General features: G+C 43.0%; 2 protein-coding genes across 2 annotated transcripts in view; both read right to left on the bottom strand.

Moving 5' to 3' along the window:
* The window catches only part of LOC148019084 (putative ADP-ribosylation factor GTPase-activating protein AGD8), a 46,494-nt gene extending 31,100 nt beyond the window's left edge, over positions 1-15,394 (bottom strand). The window contains exon 1 of the mRNA XM_087701666.1: positions 15,163-15,394. Within this exon, the coding sequence (XP_087557792.1) occupies positions 15,163-15,231 (69 nt within the window). The 5' untranslated portion in view covers positions 15,232-15,394. The remainder of the gene's footprint in view (positions 1-15,162) is intronic.
* Positions 3,683-6,424, bottom strand: LOC148019085 (uncharacterized). Its single transcript, XM_087701667.1, has one exon. The coding sequence runs from the start codon at positions 6,065-6,067 to the stop codon at positions 4,382-4,384; it is 1,686 nt and encodes a 561-aa protein (XP_087557793.1). The 5' UTR covers positions 6,068-6,424; the 3' UTR covers positions 3,683-4,381.
* Positions 15,395-21,714: the final 6,320 nt, after the last annotated feature.

The following is a 21,714-nucleotide window of genomic DNA, read 5'->3' as shown; positions in this document are numbered from 1 at the left end:
ATAAACACGAGTGTTGAGAAGCCAAATCAAGAATCCAATCAACTGACGGTAGCATGAAGCATCCATCACGGGAGAATCTGAGTGTGAAGTGGCCTTCCAATTTGGATCCATAGTAGTAGTAATGGGCCAATAAGTCTCCATCTCAAAAGTCACCAAGAGCTCCTAAATGTACCTCTGCTGAGAGATGAAAATCCCCCTTTGAGACTGATAAATCTCATGACCCAAAAAGAAATGAAGAAGCCCCAAATCCATCATCTTAAATGCCTGATGTAAAGTTGTCTTGGTCTCTCCGATCTTCTATGCATGATCCCCTGTCAGAATCAAATCATCAACATACAACACAAACAACACACGACCAACCTCGGAAGTGTGCACATAAAGCTGTGGATTGGCCTTAGAGCACCGATATCCCAACTTCGACTGAAGAAACGAGTCAATCTTCTCATTCCATGCACGTGGAGCCTGCTTGAGACCAACCGCCATACAAGGCCTTCTTCAACCTATAAACTTTCCCATCCGAGGATCCAAAGCTAGGAGGCTACTCAACATAGATCTCCTCCTGCAAGTCACCATTCAAAAAGGCCGACTTCACATCCAACTGATAGATAGGCCATCTCCTATGGCCAGCCAAGGCAAGAACAGCTTGAATAGTCACCATACGAGCAGTGGAGGCAAAAGTATCATGGAAATCAATGCTTGGGCGTTGAGTAAAACCTTTAGCAACAAGGCAAGCCTTGTGCTTGTCCAAAGAACCATCGTTAAGGTACTTGGTCTTGAAGACCCACTTGACACCAATCACCTTCTTGGGAGAGAAACGAGGCACAAGAGACCAAGTGCCATTCCTGTCAATAGCCTCCAACTCGACTTCTATGGCCTTCCGCCAATGATCAAACTGCAAAGCCGCCTTCACTGAAGTGGGCTCTCGATCCTGCATAACACGGGTCAACAAACAATAGTTGAAGCAAACAAGCTCCGAAGAATGTGTTTGGTTCCTCCCTGACCTCTGCGGTCCATCCTACGGTTCCCACTCCTCAGGGACCCCCTCGATCCCTGAATCTCGGAGTGTGTCATGGGCCCAACGAGGAGGTCGAACCTCTCCCCGTCGCTCTCCATCTGTTGAAGACTCAGGAACATCCACCGGCGAAAGCTCCTCGAGGGTGGCGGTGGAAGAGAAGACTCTGAATAAAAAGAAGAATCTCCGTCAAGAGGCTCTGGCTCCAAAGGAACTGTCTCGAGAGCCCAACTCCCCCCAGGATCTCCAAGGCAGGGTGCTCCTCACCCCCCTCTGTGGCCGAAACTTCCACGAACCGCACATCTCAGCTCGTGTAGACATCCCGCTTGACGGGATCAAACAAACAATAACCTTGGGACTGGAAGCTATAGTCAACAAAAACCTGTCATCGAGAAGCCGCCTTGAACTTATCACGCTGCGTCTTTGAAATGTGCACATAAGCGTCACACCCAAAGATCCTGAAATAAGAAACATCAAGCTTAGTCCCGAAGTAAGCCTCAAAAGGTGTCATCCTGTCAATGGCAGAAGTGGAAGATCGATTGAGGATGTGAACTGCGGTAGCCACTGCCTCGGCCCACAGAAACTGAGGTGTCTGTCGGTGCTCCATTATGGTGCACGCCATCTCGATCACACTCCAGTTTTTCCACTCCAAAATGCCATTCTCTTGGCGAGTGTTGGTATTAGCAAACTCCTGGTGAATGCCCCTATCTACACAAAAACGAGCAAACTCATTAGACATAAATTCACCTACCTTGTCTGAACGCAAGGTCTTCAATCGCCGGCCAGAACGGTTCTCCTCAAAGAGAAGCCAATCCTTGAAGTGAGAGAAAACCTCCGACTTCAAAGTCAAGAAATAGTTCCAAGACATCTTAATGTAGTCATCTACAATCAACATGAAGTACAAGCTCCCCTTCAGGGACTCGGTCCTCATCGGGCCACAAGATCCATAGATACAAGCTCCATGGGTGAAGTAGACCGCCTAGAAGCTTTGTTGGGAATCGCATCCCGATGCAATTTCCCACGAATGCAAGAGACACATGGCTGATGGCTCACCACTATGTCCGGCAATCCTCGGACAAACGACCCTCGTGACGCCTTCTGAAGGTACTCGTAGTTCAGGTGGCCAAACCGAGCATGCCATAGCTCGAACTGTGTCTGAGAAGTAAGAAGAAGAGAAGTAAGAGCTGAAAAAGACTTCAATTTGTAGACGCCATTCTCCTCATACCCTGCAGAGAGAACCTTCCTTGATTCATGATCAAGGACTCGAATAGTATCACTATCAAACTCCACCAAGAGGCCAAGAGCACAAATCTTATGGACCGAAAGTAAATGATACCTCAAACCTAGCACATGCAACACCTCAGAAGTGTGGGTATCACCACATCCATCTGGAATAAGCTGCATCTCACCCCGCACAGCAATAGACACAGAAGAGCTGTCTCCAATGAGAATCTGCCCACGTGAAGGTCGCAAATGGGCAACACCAACGGGAGAAGGAGTCATGTGCCAGGAGACACCACTATCCACGATCCACTCACGAGCCTGGGGAGCCGTCATCGCAACATCAGAAGTCTTCGGTGTAGAGTCCTCAATGACTGCTAAGTGTAGAAAAGCAGCTGATGAGGGTGCAGCCACCGCTCCAGAATCCTTCGTGTCCTTCTTCTTGGTGTCCTTCTTGTCTTTGTCAGGGCAATCCTTCTTCCAATGACCGGTCTTTCCACAAATATAGCAAGTCGGTTCCTTCTGCTTGTCCTTCTTGGATTTGTTGTCCTCCTTCTTCTTCTTTTGGTCCTTCCCCTTCTTCTGAGAAGCTTGACCAACCAAAGCCTCCAATTTGGAAGATCGCCATGTCTTCGGAGGAAATAGGCTTCCCTGCATTTTGAACCTGCATCTAAAGCTGCTGAAGCTTGTTGATGTGTTCCCGAAGCGAAGAAGACTTATTCACGGACAAGGTCCGCATCTATACCTCCAAAGAAACCCTCTTCATCAGGGTCATCCGGTTGTACATTTGATCGAGCTCCAACCATATCTCTCGAGCCACCGTCAAGTACTCGATGTGAGCTATCACGGCTGTAATGCAATACAGAAACAGAAAAGATAGAATCCTCGCATTCAGTTTGTCCCAATGAGACTGGGCCTTGGTCAACTCCGCGCAAGCATTGAAAGAGAGTTTGGACTCATCCCTCACCAAGGGCCTATTAATCTCCTCCATCACCAGTTCCGCCAAATCATAAGACTCCAAAATGGCCAACATCATCACCCGCCAAATGCGGTAATTGTCACCATCAAGCTTTTGATCCGATGGAAGAGCTGGTAGGACAGGCACCTTCTTGTCCATTATCGCCTGGAACTCCAAATCAGTCTCTGTAGACATGTTAACCTGCAATACTTGCACAAACGCAAAATCAACCCCCTCTGATTGTGTAAACACAGCCTTCTAGGGCTGGTTCCTTCACTGCCAAAACCTTCTTCACCCGCCGGAGGCGATGAAAAAGTAAAATCTACAATGGAAAGCCTCAAACACAGCCTTCCACCCCTTCCAACAGCAATAACCTGCAGCAAATTCACCGATTAGACTCCTTTCCCGCACGGCCACACTCGCTTCAGCCCTGATCCAATGCGCAGCCCATAGAAACATGAAACGGAAAACGGGAAACGGGAACGGGAACGGGGACGGAGACGGGAACGCCAAACCTAGGGAACGGGGACGTGGGAACGGGAACGGCATTTAAAAAATCAAAATTCATGAAAAAAAATTAATATTTCACTGATAATCCATGTGGACTCTGGGAGTCTGGAGTGTTAAAACTTAAAACCAAGGTATATAATCCACAAGGACAAATCATTTTAAGTTTTAAGTTTTAACTTTAAGATATCATGCATTATTCTAAAACTACTCATTAGAAATTGAATTGCAACTTACAAGGCTCAAGAGGTAAGCTATTCAATTATAAATAATAAAATCCATAATACATATGCCAAAAATCATAAATGATAAAACAATGAACAATGAACTAAACTTAAAAGTCTAAGCTAAAAGAACATGCCTATGGTACCATTGCCAAAAAACTTAAAAGATTACAAATATGAAATTGAAGTCTAATCTTTGAAAGAACATGCTCATTGCCCCAAAAAAGACTGCAAATATAAAGTCTAATCTCTAGACTAAAGCAAAATGCGGCATGCCGCATGCCAAAATAGCCCAAAGGGCAACTGCAAGACTGCAAGACTGCAAGACTCAAGTACAAGTATAATATCGACATGGCACAACTGTCAACAACCCAAGTGTCACAGTGTCATCAATGATCATAATATCATATATAATGTAAATGTGTCATGTATCATGAGACTCGTGATAAGTAAGCTAAATCAAAGATCATGATGGGGCTCTGAGGCTGCTCTAGCCACTCCTGAAGTGCCAGCCTCATCATCATGTGTACCATGAATTGCTGCATCTCCCTCAACATCAGCATGTGTCTCCTCTTCTTGCTGCATCTCCCACTCTGTGAATGGATCAGGCTTTGTTGTCATACTGTTACATAACATCCTCAAATTAGCACTAACGAATACTAAATCGTTTGCCCTCTCCACACCAAGACGGTTCCTCTTCTTTGAAGCAATGTGAGCGTAGGTACTCCACAATTGCTCCAAACAAGAGGAGCTAACTGACTGACTCAAAATACGGATGGCTAGTTGCTGCAACTCAGGACCATCCGAACCATAGTCCTCCCACCACAAAGCTGCCCCAATCTTACAGCGATCCTCCTGTGCATCCCCACAACCAAAAGAACCCCGAAAGGTCCTATAACATGAAAGCTGATCTCTGATCTTTCGTCTAGTGCCATGATCAGGCACTAGACGAGACAATATAAGTCTCCATGCATCCATAACCTCACTGTCATTCTCTTGACCCTTGCCCTGGAACTCAGGATCCACAACAAATGCAGCTCCATGCATGGGTGAGCTATAGGAGTTCCACCTCGTCACAACTAAATGGTGTATTTCCTCATACGCCTCATCATTTGGTGCCAACTCCTGCAACTTTTCATTCAACCTGTCCATAGCCTCATATACCTTGCCAATGCAAGGTTGCATAGCATCCATAACCCTCAATAAATGTACAATGGGTGATACCATAGCATCTATCAGCTTTACATCATTCCAAAAAGTGGAGTTATTTGCTTTCTCCAAGCATAAGATACCTGTAGGAGTATCTGCCAATGTTGATGAGGTAAACTCATCACTAAGAAATAACTGCCTCAAGGCACCACTGCATTCTCTTAACCTGCCTAGCATCAAGAAGTTAAAGGCAAATCTGGTATCAGAGTATTTTAAAAGTGTCTTCTTCGACCGCAAAGAAAAGTGATGGCGAAGAAATTGGTGGTTCAAAACAAAGCTAACCATTTGAGCTCCTTGCTCTATGACAGGTGCAATCCATGACAGGTTACCAATATCCTTTAGTAGGTTGTTCAAGCAATGAGCCATACAATATGAAACTGTGATATGTGGATAATATCCCTGAATAATAGCACCTGCTGCCCTATTTGCAGGTTCTCCATCTGCAACAAATCCCACAACATGCTCTGGGCCAATAAGCTCAACACCTGTAACCCACTCTGCTGCAAGTACATCTGCTGACTTTCCTGTCCCCGATGCATCATGTGAAGATATAAAATACATTTCCCCACGAGAATAAGCAACCATACCATGAATGGATCGCTTGCGTATATCACTCCAACCATCAGCAATCAAGGAAACTCCATTTTTAGCCCACATGCTCTTTCTAGTCACTGCTGCTTGCTCAACAAGGCGCTTTTCCTTGTCGAGCAAAGTGGTGCGTAAGGTCTCTGATGATGGAGGTACATACGAAGGGCCATACTCACCAATCTTCTTGCACATCAATTTAAAATACTCTGACCTGGCTGCACGAAACTGAATGTGGTCATGATAAAAAAAGCGTGCCACTGATGTATCCACCTCTTCCTTCTTCTTGGGATCCCAACTAGCATCAAGTGTGCTTTGTCTACGTGCAACATGTGGCGTTGTTGATGCCATGGCCGATGCAATGCCTGTAGTAGGTGTGGAGGTAGCACTTCCTGATACTGACCCTGCTCTAGATGCATCTGATGGGGATGGTGTCACAAAAGTTGCAGGGTCAACTGCAACACGTTGTGGTCTAGATGCAAGATAAGCTTATTGACCTGCTACACGGTCACGAAGCTCCCTTTGCTTCTCCAAGGTCACATTTGGACAAAACTGCACCTCTGAATTTGGCTCATGTAGGAGATGAGCTCGGACCTGATTATGCATAAATATTAAAATTTAAAATGGAACAAGTGGCAATTGGTAGTCCATATTCTAATATTTAAGTAACTTTGAAAAATTAAAATCAATAAAAATTTGAAATACAAATGCTCGACTCAATGGATTACCTTGTTTGCTCCACTAGTTCGCTTGTATGGGCAAAGCTTGCAAGTCCATGGTCGAGATCCTCCACCACTCAAAGGGCGGTCAGCATTTACTTCTTCCCACCATGACCAATCATCAGACCTTCTTCCTCGACCACCAACCCGACGAGCGGGGCGGGAAGATGAAGCCATTTATGATTTCAGGCTGAAAATTGAAGGCCTTAGGTTAAAGAGTCGAGAGAAGGAAAATTTGAAGGCTGAAAATTGATTATTGAAGGCTCGAGAGAAGGGAGAAGGCTCAAGAGTCAAGACTCACTCAAGAGTCGAGAGAGAAGGGAAAGGGAGAGAAGGGAGAAGAAGAAGAAGGTTCATGGAAGAAGGAAGAAGAGAAGGGAGAAGTGAAGAGAAGTTAGAAGGAAGAAGAGAAGGTAGAAGGAAGAAGAGAAGGAAGAGAAGAAAGAATAAGAAGAGAAAGAAAAAGAAGGAAGAGAAGGAAGAGGTTGGAGGTGGGAGGAGAAAGAAGAGAAAGAAGAAGAAGGAAGAGAGGGAAGAGAAGGAAGAAGGTGGCTGGGCCTAGGGCAAGAGAACTGGGCTAGGCTGAGGCGGGAGCAGGCTGCAGGAGAAATGGGCCAGGCGGGAGCAGGCGGGACGCAGGCGGGAGCAGACGGAATGCAGGCGGGAGCAGACGGAACAGCGCGAAGAATAATACAGGGCGCGGGCGAAAACTAGGCGCAGGCACTTGCCACGTGGCGTTCCCTGTCACGTTTCAGACAGGGAACGCAGCAGGGAACGTTCCCTGCCTGAAACGTGACAGGGAACGTTCCGTTTTTGGGAAACGCGGTCCGAGCCGGAAACATGCCGGGGACGGCGATTCTGCGTGCCGGGGGGCCGTTCCGGCCGTTTCCTGTCACTATGGCGCAGCCCTCCTGCTCGCCCTTGAATCCTGGAAACACAGCCTTGTGTCGTGCTGAAATCTCCTCTTCAGATAGGTTCAGCCCTCAATCAGCCCATCTTCACCGCTCTAATACCATGTCAAAGTGCAACGATGCGGAAGTGTAGGACAAAGACTAAGAGAGAGTGAGCACAGAGAGAAGAGAGAGAGAGAAAAGGAGAGTGTAAACGCAGAAAATCTGCAATGTAGTATGCTGTATACGAGTGCAGAAATATACAAGGGGACAGAGGAAATATCTGCGTATGTCTCCGTCGTCCGACTTGATGACCTTGATCTCCGTCAGCCCGAGCACAATCTGTCTCAGCCAACAGATCTCAAGATCAGAATCTGAAAATGAATGACTGCTAGAGGGTGCCACAAACTGGCTATAAATAGCCAAAAAAATAGGAAATAACTGCACCAGGTTGGTGCAGCCAACTGAAGTAAACTGGCCGACTGTGCAGTAAAACTGTCCGACTGCAGGCTGCCACGTGGTACCTATGCAGTCTGCTGGCGTGGCTGCTGATGTGGCACTGCGTACTCCGTTGTCCACCAACTATCTAAGAAATGACTGTCTAGCAAATGCCACCCTTAACACAATGCCTCTCACATTTCAGCAAATGAGCACACCCATAACTCCTAGGTCGACTGTGATGGGCATCCCCATCACTATCCCCAGCTTCACATCTCCTATGACCACTCATACGCATGGGTTTCCATCCTCAGCTTATGGTGCGTCTTCACGCTCTCCTTGGGTTACACCTACGCAGGGATTCCCATCTTCTGCTTCCGGTGTTCCCTTTCCACCTCCTTAGGTTCTTCATGTGGCTACCATGCCCATGCCTAGTCAGCCCATCCCTATCTATGGATCCACCTTGCACACTACCCGCATGCTTGGTGGGCACTCTGGGACCCATTCCCAAGTGTACTCCACTTCCCCATCCTACCCACACTAGACTTTTTCACACTATCCATCTCCGAGTACTACTACTCCTGTTGCAACGGCCAAGAATGCCTTCACGGATAAGACACGTTTTAACAAGTCAGATTTCACCACTTGGTCTAATTTCATGCAACAAGTGCTTGAGTCTCAGGGTCTTTGGGATCTCGTCATTGGTCTAGAGCCTATGCCAGACCCTCGACCTAACTCACCTTGATTTACATCTATCAATGGAGAGCCCGCAATGCCATAGCCAATGTTGAGCTGATGCAGGGATTGCTTCCTGAGTTTCACTCTCCGTTGCAGCACTTCCCACTTGCATCAGAGCGTTGAAGTCACCTTCACGACCGGTATGCGGCTCGTGATCGTACTTGGCGAATCAATCTCGACTTTGAGCTTCAAGAGTTCTCTATTAAGGAAGGGGATGATCTAAAAGTCAAGCTGGCTGAATATAGGCAGTTACTTGCTGAGTTCGCCACTATTGGCTCTCCAAAGTCAGATGACGATCAGGTTATATTCTTCTTGAATAAGTTGCCCGAAAAGTACTTCAATTTCATTCAACACATCATCTCCCAACCTCGATTGCCAACCTTCTACGAGTTTGAGTGCCAATTCTTGCGTTACGCGAGGCTGCATGATCAAGTCTACAAGAAATCCTCATCACTGTCTTATTCAGAGTAGAGGGGGTCGGTTGCCTCTTCTTCAGGAGGGAAAACCACCAGAGGCAAGAACTCGCAAGATGCGAAGGCAAGCCAATCAAAGGGTGACTCCTCTTCCTCAAAGGAACAAAAGAATCTAGACCTATCTGACAGCAAGTCCCTAAGCAAAACCGGTTTTGCACACACTGCCAGAGAGCAAGCCATGTGGACGAGGAGTGTCGCTCCAAGGCCCAAGGTCTTCCACCTAAAAAGCCTCTGCACACCGTTGCGATTGCATAGTCCAATGGGGCTACGCCTTCCGCTCTTGCTTTATCTGCTCCTTTAGCACCCGCTGTTACTACTAGACACGTGGCTCGAGTACAACCTCAACAACCCATCTCTTTCACTACCCCTGAGGGACTGGCTGATTGGTCTGCAAGTTCCGATCCCGTTGCACTTCATGCATCTATCTCACCTTCCTCCCCACCTCGTCAAGCGTTCCCTTGGCAGAGCCTTGCTACTAGACGTACACAATGGTGGCCACCTTCTTAGACTAGCATGTCTCTAGGTCCTTTCGAATATCCTAGGTCAGTCTAGCATTCATTCTTTGCACTCTTAGAGTCGGGCCCATAGGATTCATTGTCCTTAGCTTTTCCATTCTTTTGACTTCCGCTGCATTTACTCACACACATACACATTCATTGCATTTATTTTGGGTTGGATTTTCTTTATGTTATGTTTTTCTTTGGAGCATCTCACCACTAACCTCCGTGCTTGCAAATTCTCATCTCTTTTGCAGGGTTTTGTCTTTTAGAGTAGGGCTAACTTGCAGATTGCTTTGGTCCTACCTGGGCTAGAGACATGGGGATGCACACTGTTCCTTTCATGGTTTCATCATCCTAGGAGTGCTTGCTCTTCTTCCATCATGGCAGTTTTCCCTCTCGAGGCAGATCGTGCAACATCTCTCTCGATGCTATCATGGCGGTGACTTCTACCTTGCTCTTTTAGCGAGGTGCTTCATTCACTTCATTTTCTTTCATTCCTTATGGTTCTCGGCACCACACAAAGATCGACATCAGGCTCCTCTTCCTTCGGCATCTACATCCAGGTTGAGAGGGGGTTTCTACCCTTCTTGGTATTCTACAGGCTTCAGCACTTTGTCTTCGATATCGACTTTTTCTCCCGGTTGTACCTTACCCTTTGCATTGCATGATTTCATCATCTTTATACTAGAGCACTTGGGCAAGTGAACAATTTTCCCACAAGGGACACTGTCCAAGTGGCACCTGCTGCATGAGCATTCTTCAACATATAGCATACTTTGCATCTCTTTGTGCAGAGCACCACTTGAGCGGATCCTAAGTTGTTTCCACCGGCGACTGTTGTTACCCCACCACCATCCTCCTCCATCCCATAGATACCTCATCACCTATTTTTCCTCATCATCGATACCCTGAGTGGATGGGTTAGCTTGTACTGTTTTGTGATATATTGGGTGTACCCTCCCTACTCCCGTCTTCTGGGTCACTATTACTCAATCGACTGCATCCCATAAAATCTATCTCACTTATTCCAAAAAAAAAAAAGTTTCCATGTAGTTCCATCCGCCTTTGTAGGGCTTAGTAGGCCACTGGGCAGCCAACGTGCACACTTTCTCCGGTGCCTTGTCCTCTCTGGGGTGACTACTTGGATTCCCTTGGTAAGATAACCATCGTCTCTATAGTCTTGGTAGGCCATTGGGCAGCCGACGTGCACCCTTTGTCCAATGCCCTAGTTGCTATGGGGTGGGACGCCTTGGGGTAAATAAACATCATAGCGATTGGCCTAACCTTTTGGCTCAGTTTTGGGCCTGAGAGAGGATGTTGAGCTAAAATATACATTACTTGCTGATTAGCCTCTTAAACAGTCCCAAAACACACTAAAAAATGCTCTTTTAGAGTAAAAACCCTAAAACAGGGAGCGGTTCGAGAGAGTTTAGTGGAAACCCTAATTTTTGGGGCACCCTTCCACATCTATAAATAGACAGGCTGCCCCCATTCAGCCTCATTCCGTCTCTGCAGGTTTCTCACTCCACGTGCAGATTTCAACCATCAACCTCCTCCCACATGGTTGTCCAACCCTCCAGACTGCTGCCACTCTATTCGTGTTTGCTCCTGCTGCTGTCGCCTTCATCCATATTGACGTCAGCTGCTGGCGACACCATCATCTGCTGCGATCTGATCATCCAGTCATCGCCAGCCACATCAGACATTGTTTCAGCTTGTTGTTTACAACAGACTGTGCGCAGCCTCCAGGCTCCTACGTTTTGGTGACCAGCCTGCTGCCATTCACTATTCAACACTCCTACACTCCGACTAGTGGTCACAGACTTGGGATCCGTCTCCGGTGGACATCACACTCCGACATTGCTCTACCCTTGAGCACATTGTACACTCTTACATTCATTTACAGCGTTCATTCACTTCAGAGTTGTGCTCTCTCTCCCCCTTCTTTTGTTTGTGTTTGAGTTTCTGTGTTTGAGTTTTGAGTTTTGTGTTTAGGGTTTGAGTTTTGCCCTTTATGTCTGTGTTTCTGTCGTGGTCGTACACTCTGTGTGTCCTCAGTGCAAACCCTATCAGTTTTCTTCACACGTGTGTGTTTAGGGGTTTTGGGGTGGGCGGGGGCGGGGGCGGGGGCGGGGGGTGTGGCGACGGCAGTGGAAGTGGAGGTGGAGGTGGAGGTGGAGGTGGAGGTGGAGGTGGAGGTGGAGGTGGAGGTGGAGGTGGAGGTGGAGGTGGAGGAATGCCTTATACACGACCCAACCATTCAATAAGGATCAAAGGTTCGAATATGTACCTATCACAAAAGTGTGGAGCAATGAAAGAAAGAGACACTACTAAAAGAAATTGCAATAAACACAGAGAACCAAAAAGAATACAAGAACTCAAAGAGAATAGACTCAGGAAATGGAATCCGTATACCTAGACTCAAGAGCAATACAATGGCACAGGCTGAGTGAGCAGCTAGCAGAGTCCAATAGACTCCCTATCTCTCCACCAAGAAGCAGGCATGCTCTAAGGTTCTCATGACTGACTAATAGTAGAGGAGGAGGAGCCTATAAATAGGCTAAAATAATACATTATAAATGACTAGCCGACTAGCAACAATAGGCACCATAAATGTTATTGGCCAACCTAAAATGATCAATCATGAAAATGAAATGTACACTAATTGTAGGTCCTAGCATCCACAATATACAGTGTACACTTTAGCAACCAAGATATGCACATTGCTAACAGCACCATGGCCTATATATTGAGGCCCTAGCTTTGTACTTTCCAATCACTGCATCATATCATATCGCGTACTTGAAAAAGTATTCTCGTTTTTTGGTTTTTGTGATGGGTAATTGTATTGATTTCAACAAATAGACAAGAGTCACATGACTACACGGTATCACACTGACTGAAGTGATGGCAGCAACCCAAGGAGCTAGATCATCCCTAATAAGAAGACCCACATACTCTATGGTGCTCAACTGCAATTGAAGAAAACCTCACTAGCAACCGATATGGTTGACCATTGTGCACATTGTTACACTTATCACGTTCCCTTGTTGTTTTGGTGTGAACACTCCCTTATCCACATGAACTTTTTTCCTTCTAGCTGGAGAAGGGTTTTTTTGTTGTGAAGGGTTTTTTCCCTATGTGAACACTTGCCTTGGGTGTGGTATTGTAGTACCTTAGAGATTGTACCTTCATTTTATCATTCTCACATAGTGGATGTGACATTCCAACACTCTTCTTGTACTGCACTGTGAGTGCGTGTGTGCACACAGCTAAACATTGACCTAATAGTGGTGTAACAACTGCCTTCTTCACTACCACTCCCCAAAGGAGCCACTGCCACAGCCACCATCGAGTCTGAACTACTACTCCAAGTTCATCAAGCTACGCATCTGTTGAACAGGTCACTAGTTCTACCCTTCTATCTACATAGCACCTTCAACCCTCCTTGCCTGCACATGTTTCGGCCCTACCTACATGTGTCAACTACCTCCTCACAACCACATCACCCGCCCTGCACTTGCCTACCTATTGCATTACTTTCCTACTCACATGTTGCAACTTGCGGCACCACCTATTTGTCACTACCTACATTATCACTTGCCTCTCACAAGTCATTCATGCATTGTCACAGACCTCCAACCCATTTGACGCCACTTGGAACACATTTGCAGCCGTCAAAAAGTTTTTTGTGATGAGTCAGCGTCACAAGTAGTTGTTCATGTGTAGCCTCTTCACAAGCACAAATTTTGGGATTTTTCAAAGCAAATATCAATTTTATCTAAATTTCTTCTAGAAAATTGGGGCTTTTTATTGGAATCTCTAAATTTCACCCAAAAATTTTGGGGTTTTTCACTTTACACCATAGAAATTTGGACCTTTTACTTTAAAGTCTCAATTTTACCAAATTCACCACTAAGATTTCAGTTTTTTGTGAACTTCACCCAAATTCATCAGCATTGAGGCCAAATTCATCATCTTACGCAAGCTTCGAGAACATTAAAACTAATTTTGCTTTAATTTTCAACATCTTCAACATTCAGCACTCTCATCAACATTCGATCCATAAATTGTGCATGTTTGAGTTCCTCCTTACTTTCTTTTGTGTTGCATCTCCATCTGTACTTTGGACAACAACTCGTCAAAAGTACCAACAACAAGCAATGGCCACTCAGAATGACTTGCTGAAAATGTTTGACCATGACGACAAGTTGGATGAAAACAACTATCCATGTGGGTGTACATCGTGAGGCATGTCTTGGTTGCAAAACAGCTTTGGGGTTATATATTTGGTATAAAGAAAAGGCATATAGGCCCTATTGTGCAAAACAATGCAAGTTTCTCTAGCTCGTCTTCAATGACTAGTGGATGATAGAACCGGTTCCTCCTCCTCCTCCTCCTCCTACACCTCATCAATTGAGATGGGATGGGTGATATGTCCAAGCACATGCATTGATTAACATCCTTGGACATCTTGATGGGCACTACTAGCATTGGTCACAATTGTCATGAATTGATTTAGTGCAAATATGGTAAGAGCACTTTAGGGTTAGGGCAATCGAGTCCTACTTACAAGATTCACGGCCCTATTGTGCACATCATTGTGTGATCACCACTCTTGCACTCTTGGCTGCATGTAAGAGTGGACCTCTACAAAAGGAGACTCATTGGGAGTCATCTCATAGATGTGGACCAAGTTCTCATCCTGGTGTGTCTTCGAGAAGGCGAGATCAACTTGTGGACCAAAGTCCATTGTTGATAAGTCTAACAAAGCAATCTACCATTCCCTTCGATGTCATGAAGGGCATAGACTATGGTGGCTCTCCAATGGTTGCATGATCCTCGGGCCTCCATGGGCCTTGCCACCCATCCAAATGGGAATGATCCTTGAGCTTAAAGTTTAATAGATATTCTTTCAAGGAGCAATTTCAAACTCCTCAACTTGATCCAAGTATTGAAATTTAAAAAAAGATCACAAAGAATGCTATTGTGTCCATTGTAAATTAAGACTAGAAAATCCTCTTTTGCCATTATCACATCCCAATGTCCTCCATGACAAAGACATCATTAGGCAAGAAAAAAATCCCCTATATTCAAAAGTATTGAATGGTAGTATGTTCTTGTGTATCAATTACTGTGTCATACAAAAGGTTCGAGTAGATTTGTTCAATTCGACTTATTGTCATCAAGTACTGTCAGCCATTGGTAGCAAGTTGAGCTGCGTACTGCAAAGAGCCCTCCCAATGACTGCCAAAAGTTAAGCGTCCTAAATTCAAACTCATCACACGCAAGTCAATACATGTTGATGTATGCAGGTCAAGATCATGCATTCGGGCATCTGAATTTCCATGCACAGCCAATCAGAGACATCTTCTCATGAATCCAGTCAAATTTAGTACTGGCAGGCTGTATGAACAAGAAACAGATTGGCAATTTCATCGAACAGCATAAACGCCAGGACAGCTTGAGGTTTATTTCCTTAAGGCGTCGTGCCATGGCCTCAGGGACCAGAAACTTCATGGCTAAGCCAGTCCTTTGAGCCTTAAAATGGCCAGGGTCTGGTCGATCTTGACTCTTACAGACGCAGATAGAAAAACATAGAATCGTTTGCAGGAACCCTTTCAAGCAATTTTCTTTTCCAGCATAGGAAAATGAAAAGAAAGAATGGCTTGATGTGCGGCGCGGTACCTTGTTTTCAGGTTTGGCCTTGAGCTTCCGAAAGAGTGTGTCGCGATCAAGGGCATCCTCAGAAGCCATGGCCGGAGACCTGCGAGCGGGGCAACGAGAGATGGCGATGAAGGTGGTGATGACGGTTTGATGGTTAATGCCTGCGATTGCGATTACTGCTGATGACGGGAGTAGACGATGCTGGCGAGCAAACGCGTAGGATTATTGTTGCCAAATGAACGACGAAAATCAGAAAACAAGAATAAGCAAAATATTAAGCGTAATTAAGGATCAGAAACAAGAATAATTAATAATCAATAATAATACTGATTGTTCCAAAGTCTAGGGTACCCACACCAATCTTATGAGGGGGTTATTCTTTATGCAAAGTTTCTCTCTCCAATGCAATCAACTAATTATAAAATGCTTCAACATATGTACAACATCCACCCCACGGTGGAGAGACAAGTCACCTCAAGTACCCTCAACGCATTTGTATGCAAAAGTTTACCAACGAAGAATGATAATACCATACTAAAATCGAGCTGTCAAAGAAGTTTACGCCAAATGATGTTTGCAATGTAACTCCATACCAAAAGTGTCTTGAACAAACTTGGTTTCTGACAAAAAGATGTCCCAAAGTTGATGGCCTGGCGATAACAGTTGGGCTCACAATCATGAGATTGTGGGTTCAAGTCTTTGTTGTGTGCATCGCTTATCGACTTAGATAGCCTAATTTTCTCCATCACAAGTACCAATATCAACACATAATCAAACATACTTGTCTCGATATTGTGGAGGAGATAAGTATTTGTTCTCTTATTCTAAGAGATGCTCCACTCCATATTTTGCAACACATTATACCAAGTATTAACAATTCCCTATGCAACCTTAGATTGAGAGATTTAGATTCTCATTTGCCCATTTTTTGTTATATCTTCCCATTGCACTTGAGGTTAAACCCCTCCTTTGACAAGTGCCTAGAAGATCCTAGACTTGATTTTTTTTGTCCAAGGTTGGACCTGGTGGATCCTTTTGAAGAGACAAAAGCATAACAAAGTCCCTTTCTCATTTAGCTTTTTGTATCTCACATAGAAAGATATTTTATACATCAAAGTTCCACCAATAACAAACAAAATACAATGTGCCAATAATCCTCCATTCCTTTTTGTCCTTGTTATAACATCTCAACATATGGCATGCCAAGCCAAACCATCCTTGTGGCCCCATAGAAAGGACCTAAAGGCTTTGTCAAATTTAGCCTAAGTTGTGGTGTTGAAGATGAGTAGGGAACCAACAAAGGTGGTTTACTAATGTGAGCATCTTCTTGAGAACATTAACTTTTCCTACAAAGGAAAGAGGGACTTACCTCCACTTGTCAGCATTAGATATAATCCCATCCTTAGGCCAATTGAACCATTGCTTGAGTGCGATCTCAACACCCATAGGGAAACCTAAATACAAATGATTTGTCCAAGTCTCACTACCTTGAACTTGTACTTCAAGATCAAAACCTATGGTTCTTCCCAACTTAGTAGTACCACCTTTGTTTCAGCTTAGGCAATAACAATGCGGCTGATGCCCTTACAAAATCTCAGTAGACCTTGAAAAGGGCTTCTATATTTCTATCCTCAACTACAACCACACTTGAATTATCATATGTACAAACAAAGCCACAAAAGGTGTTGTTACCTTGTCACTCTTTTCTAAACCTTTTAGTTGAGTTATTCCTATACCGGATCGCTTTATAACAACAACGAGGAGGGGAAATATGGGACACTCTTGCCTTACTGATACCCTTAATGGAAAGGTAGTAGACACCAATCCAAACATGGATACAGATATTTCTAATGTTTGATGGTATCATCTTCAAGAATACTAGTCCAAAACCAAATGCTCTCAGGGTTGACATAATGAAGGTTACCCTACCATAGGATTTCTTGAAACCCATATTTATTACTATAAAGTCATAGTTCTAGCACAATGTAAGGTGCATGAAGAGTATAAGATTCATGATTGCATCCTAGATGCTTTGGCCTTAAACAACTCCATATTGACATAGATGGACAATTTCGAATAAGAGGAACTTAATTCACAGAGCTAGCACCTTTGCCAATGATTTTATACATAAAATTAAGCACTAAAAGATGTAGCCAGTGCGAATGCTTCTTCCAATCAAGAGCTTTGGGGACCATCTTGTCAAGGGTACAATTGAATTCTTCCAATATATCCCTGGAGCACCCCAAAGTTATTGAGCGATTTCACCAAGTCACTAAAGCATACGCACCAAATCTTTTTAAAAAACTTCCATCAAGATACCATCAAGCCTATGCAATTACCCATCTTTCATTTTTTCAATTGCAAATTTGACCTCCTTTGGAGTGAAAGGCCTCTCCAAGTCAAGTGCCATGTCAACTAGAATTAGTGTGACAGCATCCCCAACAAAGCATTGTGTGTTCATGTTGTAATCCACCACCTTAGAGATCTTACAATAGTTTATGTGTCCAATAATTCTTACTTCGCATCAACTAAAGGTTTGGTTGAAATACATTAGCATTTTAGGATTTTCTTTTCTTTTCTATTTTTTGTATCTATCTCTCTTTGTTTGTGGTGCTTCCAAACACCTCAATTGAAAACCAACCAAAAGAAAAAGAATTGCAAATAAACAATGCTCACACATCCACATGTTGACTTATTCCATTTGACTCGAAATGTCAAGTTTTGAAAAGCACTAGTCTTGTATGGTTAGCATCTGGAGTAGGGTTATTAAAAATAAATAGTCAATGCTATTAAGAGGAATGGAAAGGTTGCAATCACTAAGTGACCATGAATTGATGACACTTGTGATGCATATGGTTCTCGTCGATGCTATTACATGTGGCATTGGTTCAAACAAAACAACATGAACAAATCATTTTTCCAAATCAATTGAACAAAATAATAACTTTGTCTAAATGTGTAACACATATAGCTACATAACTACCATACTATATAAATGCTGAAGAGCTAGCACAGTTCTCTTTAAATTTGATAAAGACTAGGGTGATGCCTCCCTTGTACACTGAAGTACATATGCTTATACTATATATGCTTCAAGTGGAAGTACATAAAGACTACATTGATCCTCTCCCTTGTACACTAAAGTACATATGCTTTTACTATATATGCTTCAAGTGTAAGTACTAGTTAATGAACTTGGTATTTGTCTTGATACTTGTTTATCCACAATCACTTCCAATGTCTTCCTCCTCTCAATTGGATAGGTACAACTTGGCATATGTGATAGGGAGTGCATTGAAAACTACATTTCTTATCATCTTTTTTCCTTGATCCAAGCTTGTTCTCTCAATCGTTTAAAACAAAATATCTATTGAATACATGTATATTATGTTTATTATTATTAGATCTATTTTGAAGTTCTCATCTAATAATGACTGTATGGCCATTTGACTCCTCTCGATTCTCTTCTCCAAAACAGCCAAAGAATCTTTGCAAGCCATAGCAAAGTTGCAATCATCTATCTTTCGAGCCATGAATCCATCTAATTGGTACAAGAAGACAATCTAGTAAATATATTGCTATGTCCAGCTGTTGTGGCCAACTGTATGGCTAAGTAGAAGCAGAATAGGAGAAGCTTAGTGGGAAATAGGTGGGGCAACGCAAATATCAATCTCTCAAGATCACAAACTACCCTCACATTGGTGCAAAGCAATAGTGCTCATGGCACTTTGTCTAACTCACTAGTTGCATTGGTAGTGTGAACATTTATTCATATAGCAAATAAATCCCAACAACTTGATTATATTGGAGCATCCTCAAATTTGTGTGGAGCATAAGGTTGGGTTTTGTGTGCGTGTTGTGTGCAAGCATGCACATTACATGTTATAATGTCGGAAGGTGAATTGCCAAAAAGTGGTCATAATTTTATTTGCAAGCACAAAGATGCCACAAAATGGCCTACCATTCATTGTTTGGTGTAAGCATGACTAGTTATCATTAATTGATCTCACAATGCTATAGAAAATAAAGATCTATTAACAAGCAACCACGAAGTTCATGTATCTTAGTGGCTTACACTAGGGAGAGGACTATATCTATGTGATATAGTTCAACTCATGACATGTATAAGATGGCAAAATCTAGTATAGTAGAAGTATAGCAGTCACAACAAGATACGTGTGTATCAAAACAAATCTATGTTTGCATATGTTATTGGAGTTTTAAATGGGAACCAAAGAAATAAATATGAGACTAAAAAAGCATTTTTCCATGCCCCTATCAATGAAAATTACCAAGTTTAATTGTTAAATTTAAATTGATTTGTCTAGATGATCTAGCATGGATATTAACACTATACATGGCTATATGTTCAATTAATGGAATGTAAAACCCTTAATAGCCAAGTACTTTGATAACAAGTCTTTGCTCGCATAAAATAGAACTCTTCACTTTACCCTAAAATTAAACATGTCTATGAGCTTTGTGGCCATACTAGCATTCATGTCTTTAATCATAGTTAAAGATTCATCAAGCTAGACTCTTGCAATGCTATAAGCCTACAAAATGACCAAAATACTTTGAAAAGATTCATGGCCCAAACTTACATACAAAGTACAAACTAAGAAAAATTAAGCTTTCTCAATATGCCATCCCATTGGGAGAGTTGCCAATCCATTAACATAGTATATTATAGCATAGATGATTTGCTTTACTTTTTGGAGTGTCCACTTGGGATTGGAGCTTGCCAAACAATTTCCTTGGGGATTGATGTTCGAGTTCACATTAGTCTTTCGGTTAGTTGCACATTTTCAAAATGATGACTTCTTTTTGCATATCAATTCAACCAGGAGTCTACTTTGAACCTTTTGATCCTATGGCCAAGAGATGTACTTGACATGTGCCCATTATGTTTAGTGAAAGAGGTAGCATTGTAGATGTGTTGAATGGTATGTGTACATTGGAAAATTTAAAACAAAAGAGTGATCACAATAATCAGGTAGGCTTCCCTTCAAAGCAACAATAATAATGATTTGTAGGTGGTAATGTTTTGAGATGTTTTTAAAGCTTTTCCACAAGAGAACTTCAAGTGAAATTTAGGCTATTAATGAAAGTGATTTTACTTAGTATACATGAGGGTAGCAATGAATGTTTTCTAGCTAGTTTGTTTTGACATGACCATGTTTTATTTTATTAGGCTCTGGTACCTTTCAATGTTAGGTGCATTGAGACACTCTACACTATTTTAGATGCATTGAGGCTTAAAGAAAGTAATAAAAAATTAAACATCATGCCATTATTTTTAAAGCTACTTTACCAAACAAATTTTCTATTTTGCTTGATTAGATTATATATTTGATTTAAAGCCATCAATAACTTGTTATGATTCGGGAAAGCTATTGATATTTTAAAATAGTACTAGCTCTATCCAAGTTTAGATTTTGTTTAATAGAAAAGGTTCCATAGAAATATAAGATAGTAAATATAAGTAGTGGCATCATTGTCTTGTTGTGATAACAAAAGACCCTCTATGTGGGTAATAGGTAAGTTAAAGGGGTGCCCTCCCTATGGAGGCATAACATCCTTGAATTTTATGCTTGGCTTGGCTAGCTTTGTTCATGATAACATCCTAGGCAAGACATTTGCTAACATATCGCATTCTTCTTAGTTTTAGGCTTAGAGAAGGCTCCCGTATGTTTGACATATGTGTGCCTCCAATATTGACTTACGTGGATTTTACTTTTTCCCACAAAAATGCAAAATCTCTCAAAGTAAATGGATTTTGGCTCCATCTAAAACATCAAGCCACTTGATTTTTACAAAGATAAATGAGCTCTTGATGAACAAAGGCAAAGAAGGGAAAAAATAATAGCCTTTTGCACACTTCACCTATTGAATATTATACTATATTCATTCAAGAAAAATAGTACCAATGAATTTTGAAGTATAGAAAAATTTTGAGATAACATTGTGTTCTTGGTAGAGTGTGATATCAAGAGTACTCTATCATTGCTCTACATGTAAGGAATTTTCTATGCTAGTTCTATTGAACTCATAATTGCATTAAATGTGCTTCAAAATGATTTCTTTGATTGTGTCACTGACCTTGAAAGTCAAGATCAAGGAGTATTAGGAATCTATACTACATTATTATTTGAGCTATAGGCTCAGGAGGTGTCAAAGCACCAAGGAGCTCCCTAGCCTAGCCCTCAAACCAAACCACTCACATGATTGGATTAATTGCTCACATGATTGGGGGTAGAGAGAGGTTAATCACTCACATGATTGGATTAATCACTCCCACGATTGGGGGCAGAAAGAGATATCTTTTCACCACCTCCTCCTCTCACTCTCACTTTGGGCATCAGGCTGCAGTCACCACCTCCTCCTCTCACTCTCACTTCGGGCATCAAGCAGTAGTCACGAGAGCAAAGCGGACAGCAGGAGAGCAGAGCAGGTTAGTCATCTCTCTCTCTCTCTCTCTCTCTCTCTCTCTCTCTCTCTCTCTCTCTCTCTCTCTCTCTCTCTCTCTCTCTCTCTCTCTCTCTCTCTCTCTCGGGTGCTGGCACTTTAGTC

Source organism: Lygodium microphyllum, chromosome 20, assembly GCF_053477565.2.
Source record: "Lygodium microphyllum isolate KBCC chromosome 20, Lygodium_microphyllum_v1.1.10, whole genome shotgun sequence".
Classification (NCBI taxonomy): Eukaryota; Viridiplantae; Streptophyta; class Polypodiopsida; order Schizaeales; family Lygodiaceae; genus Lygodium; species Lygodium microphyllum.
The sequence above is the reverse complement of the archived record's forward strand: the minus strand, read 5'-3'. Positions and strand labels throughout refer to the sequence as shown.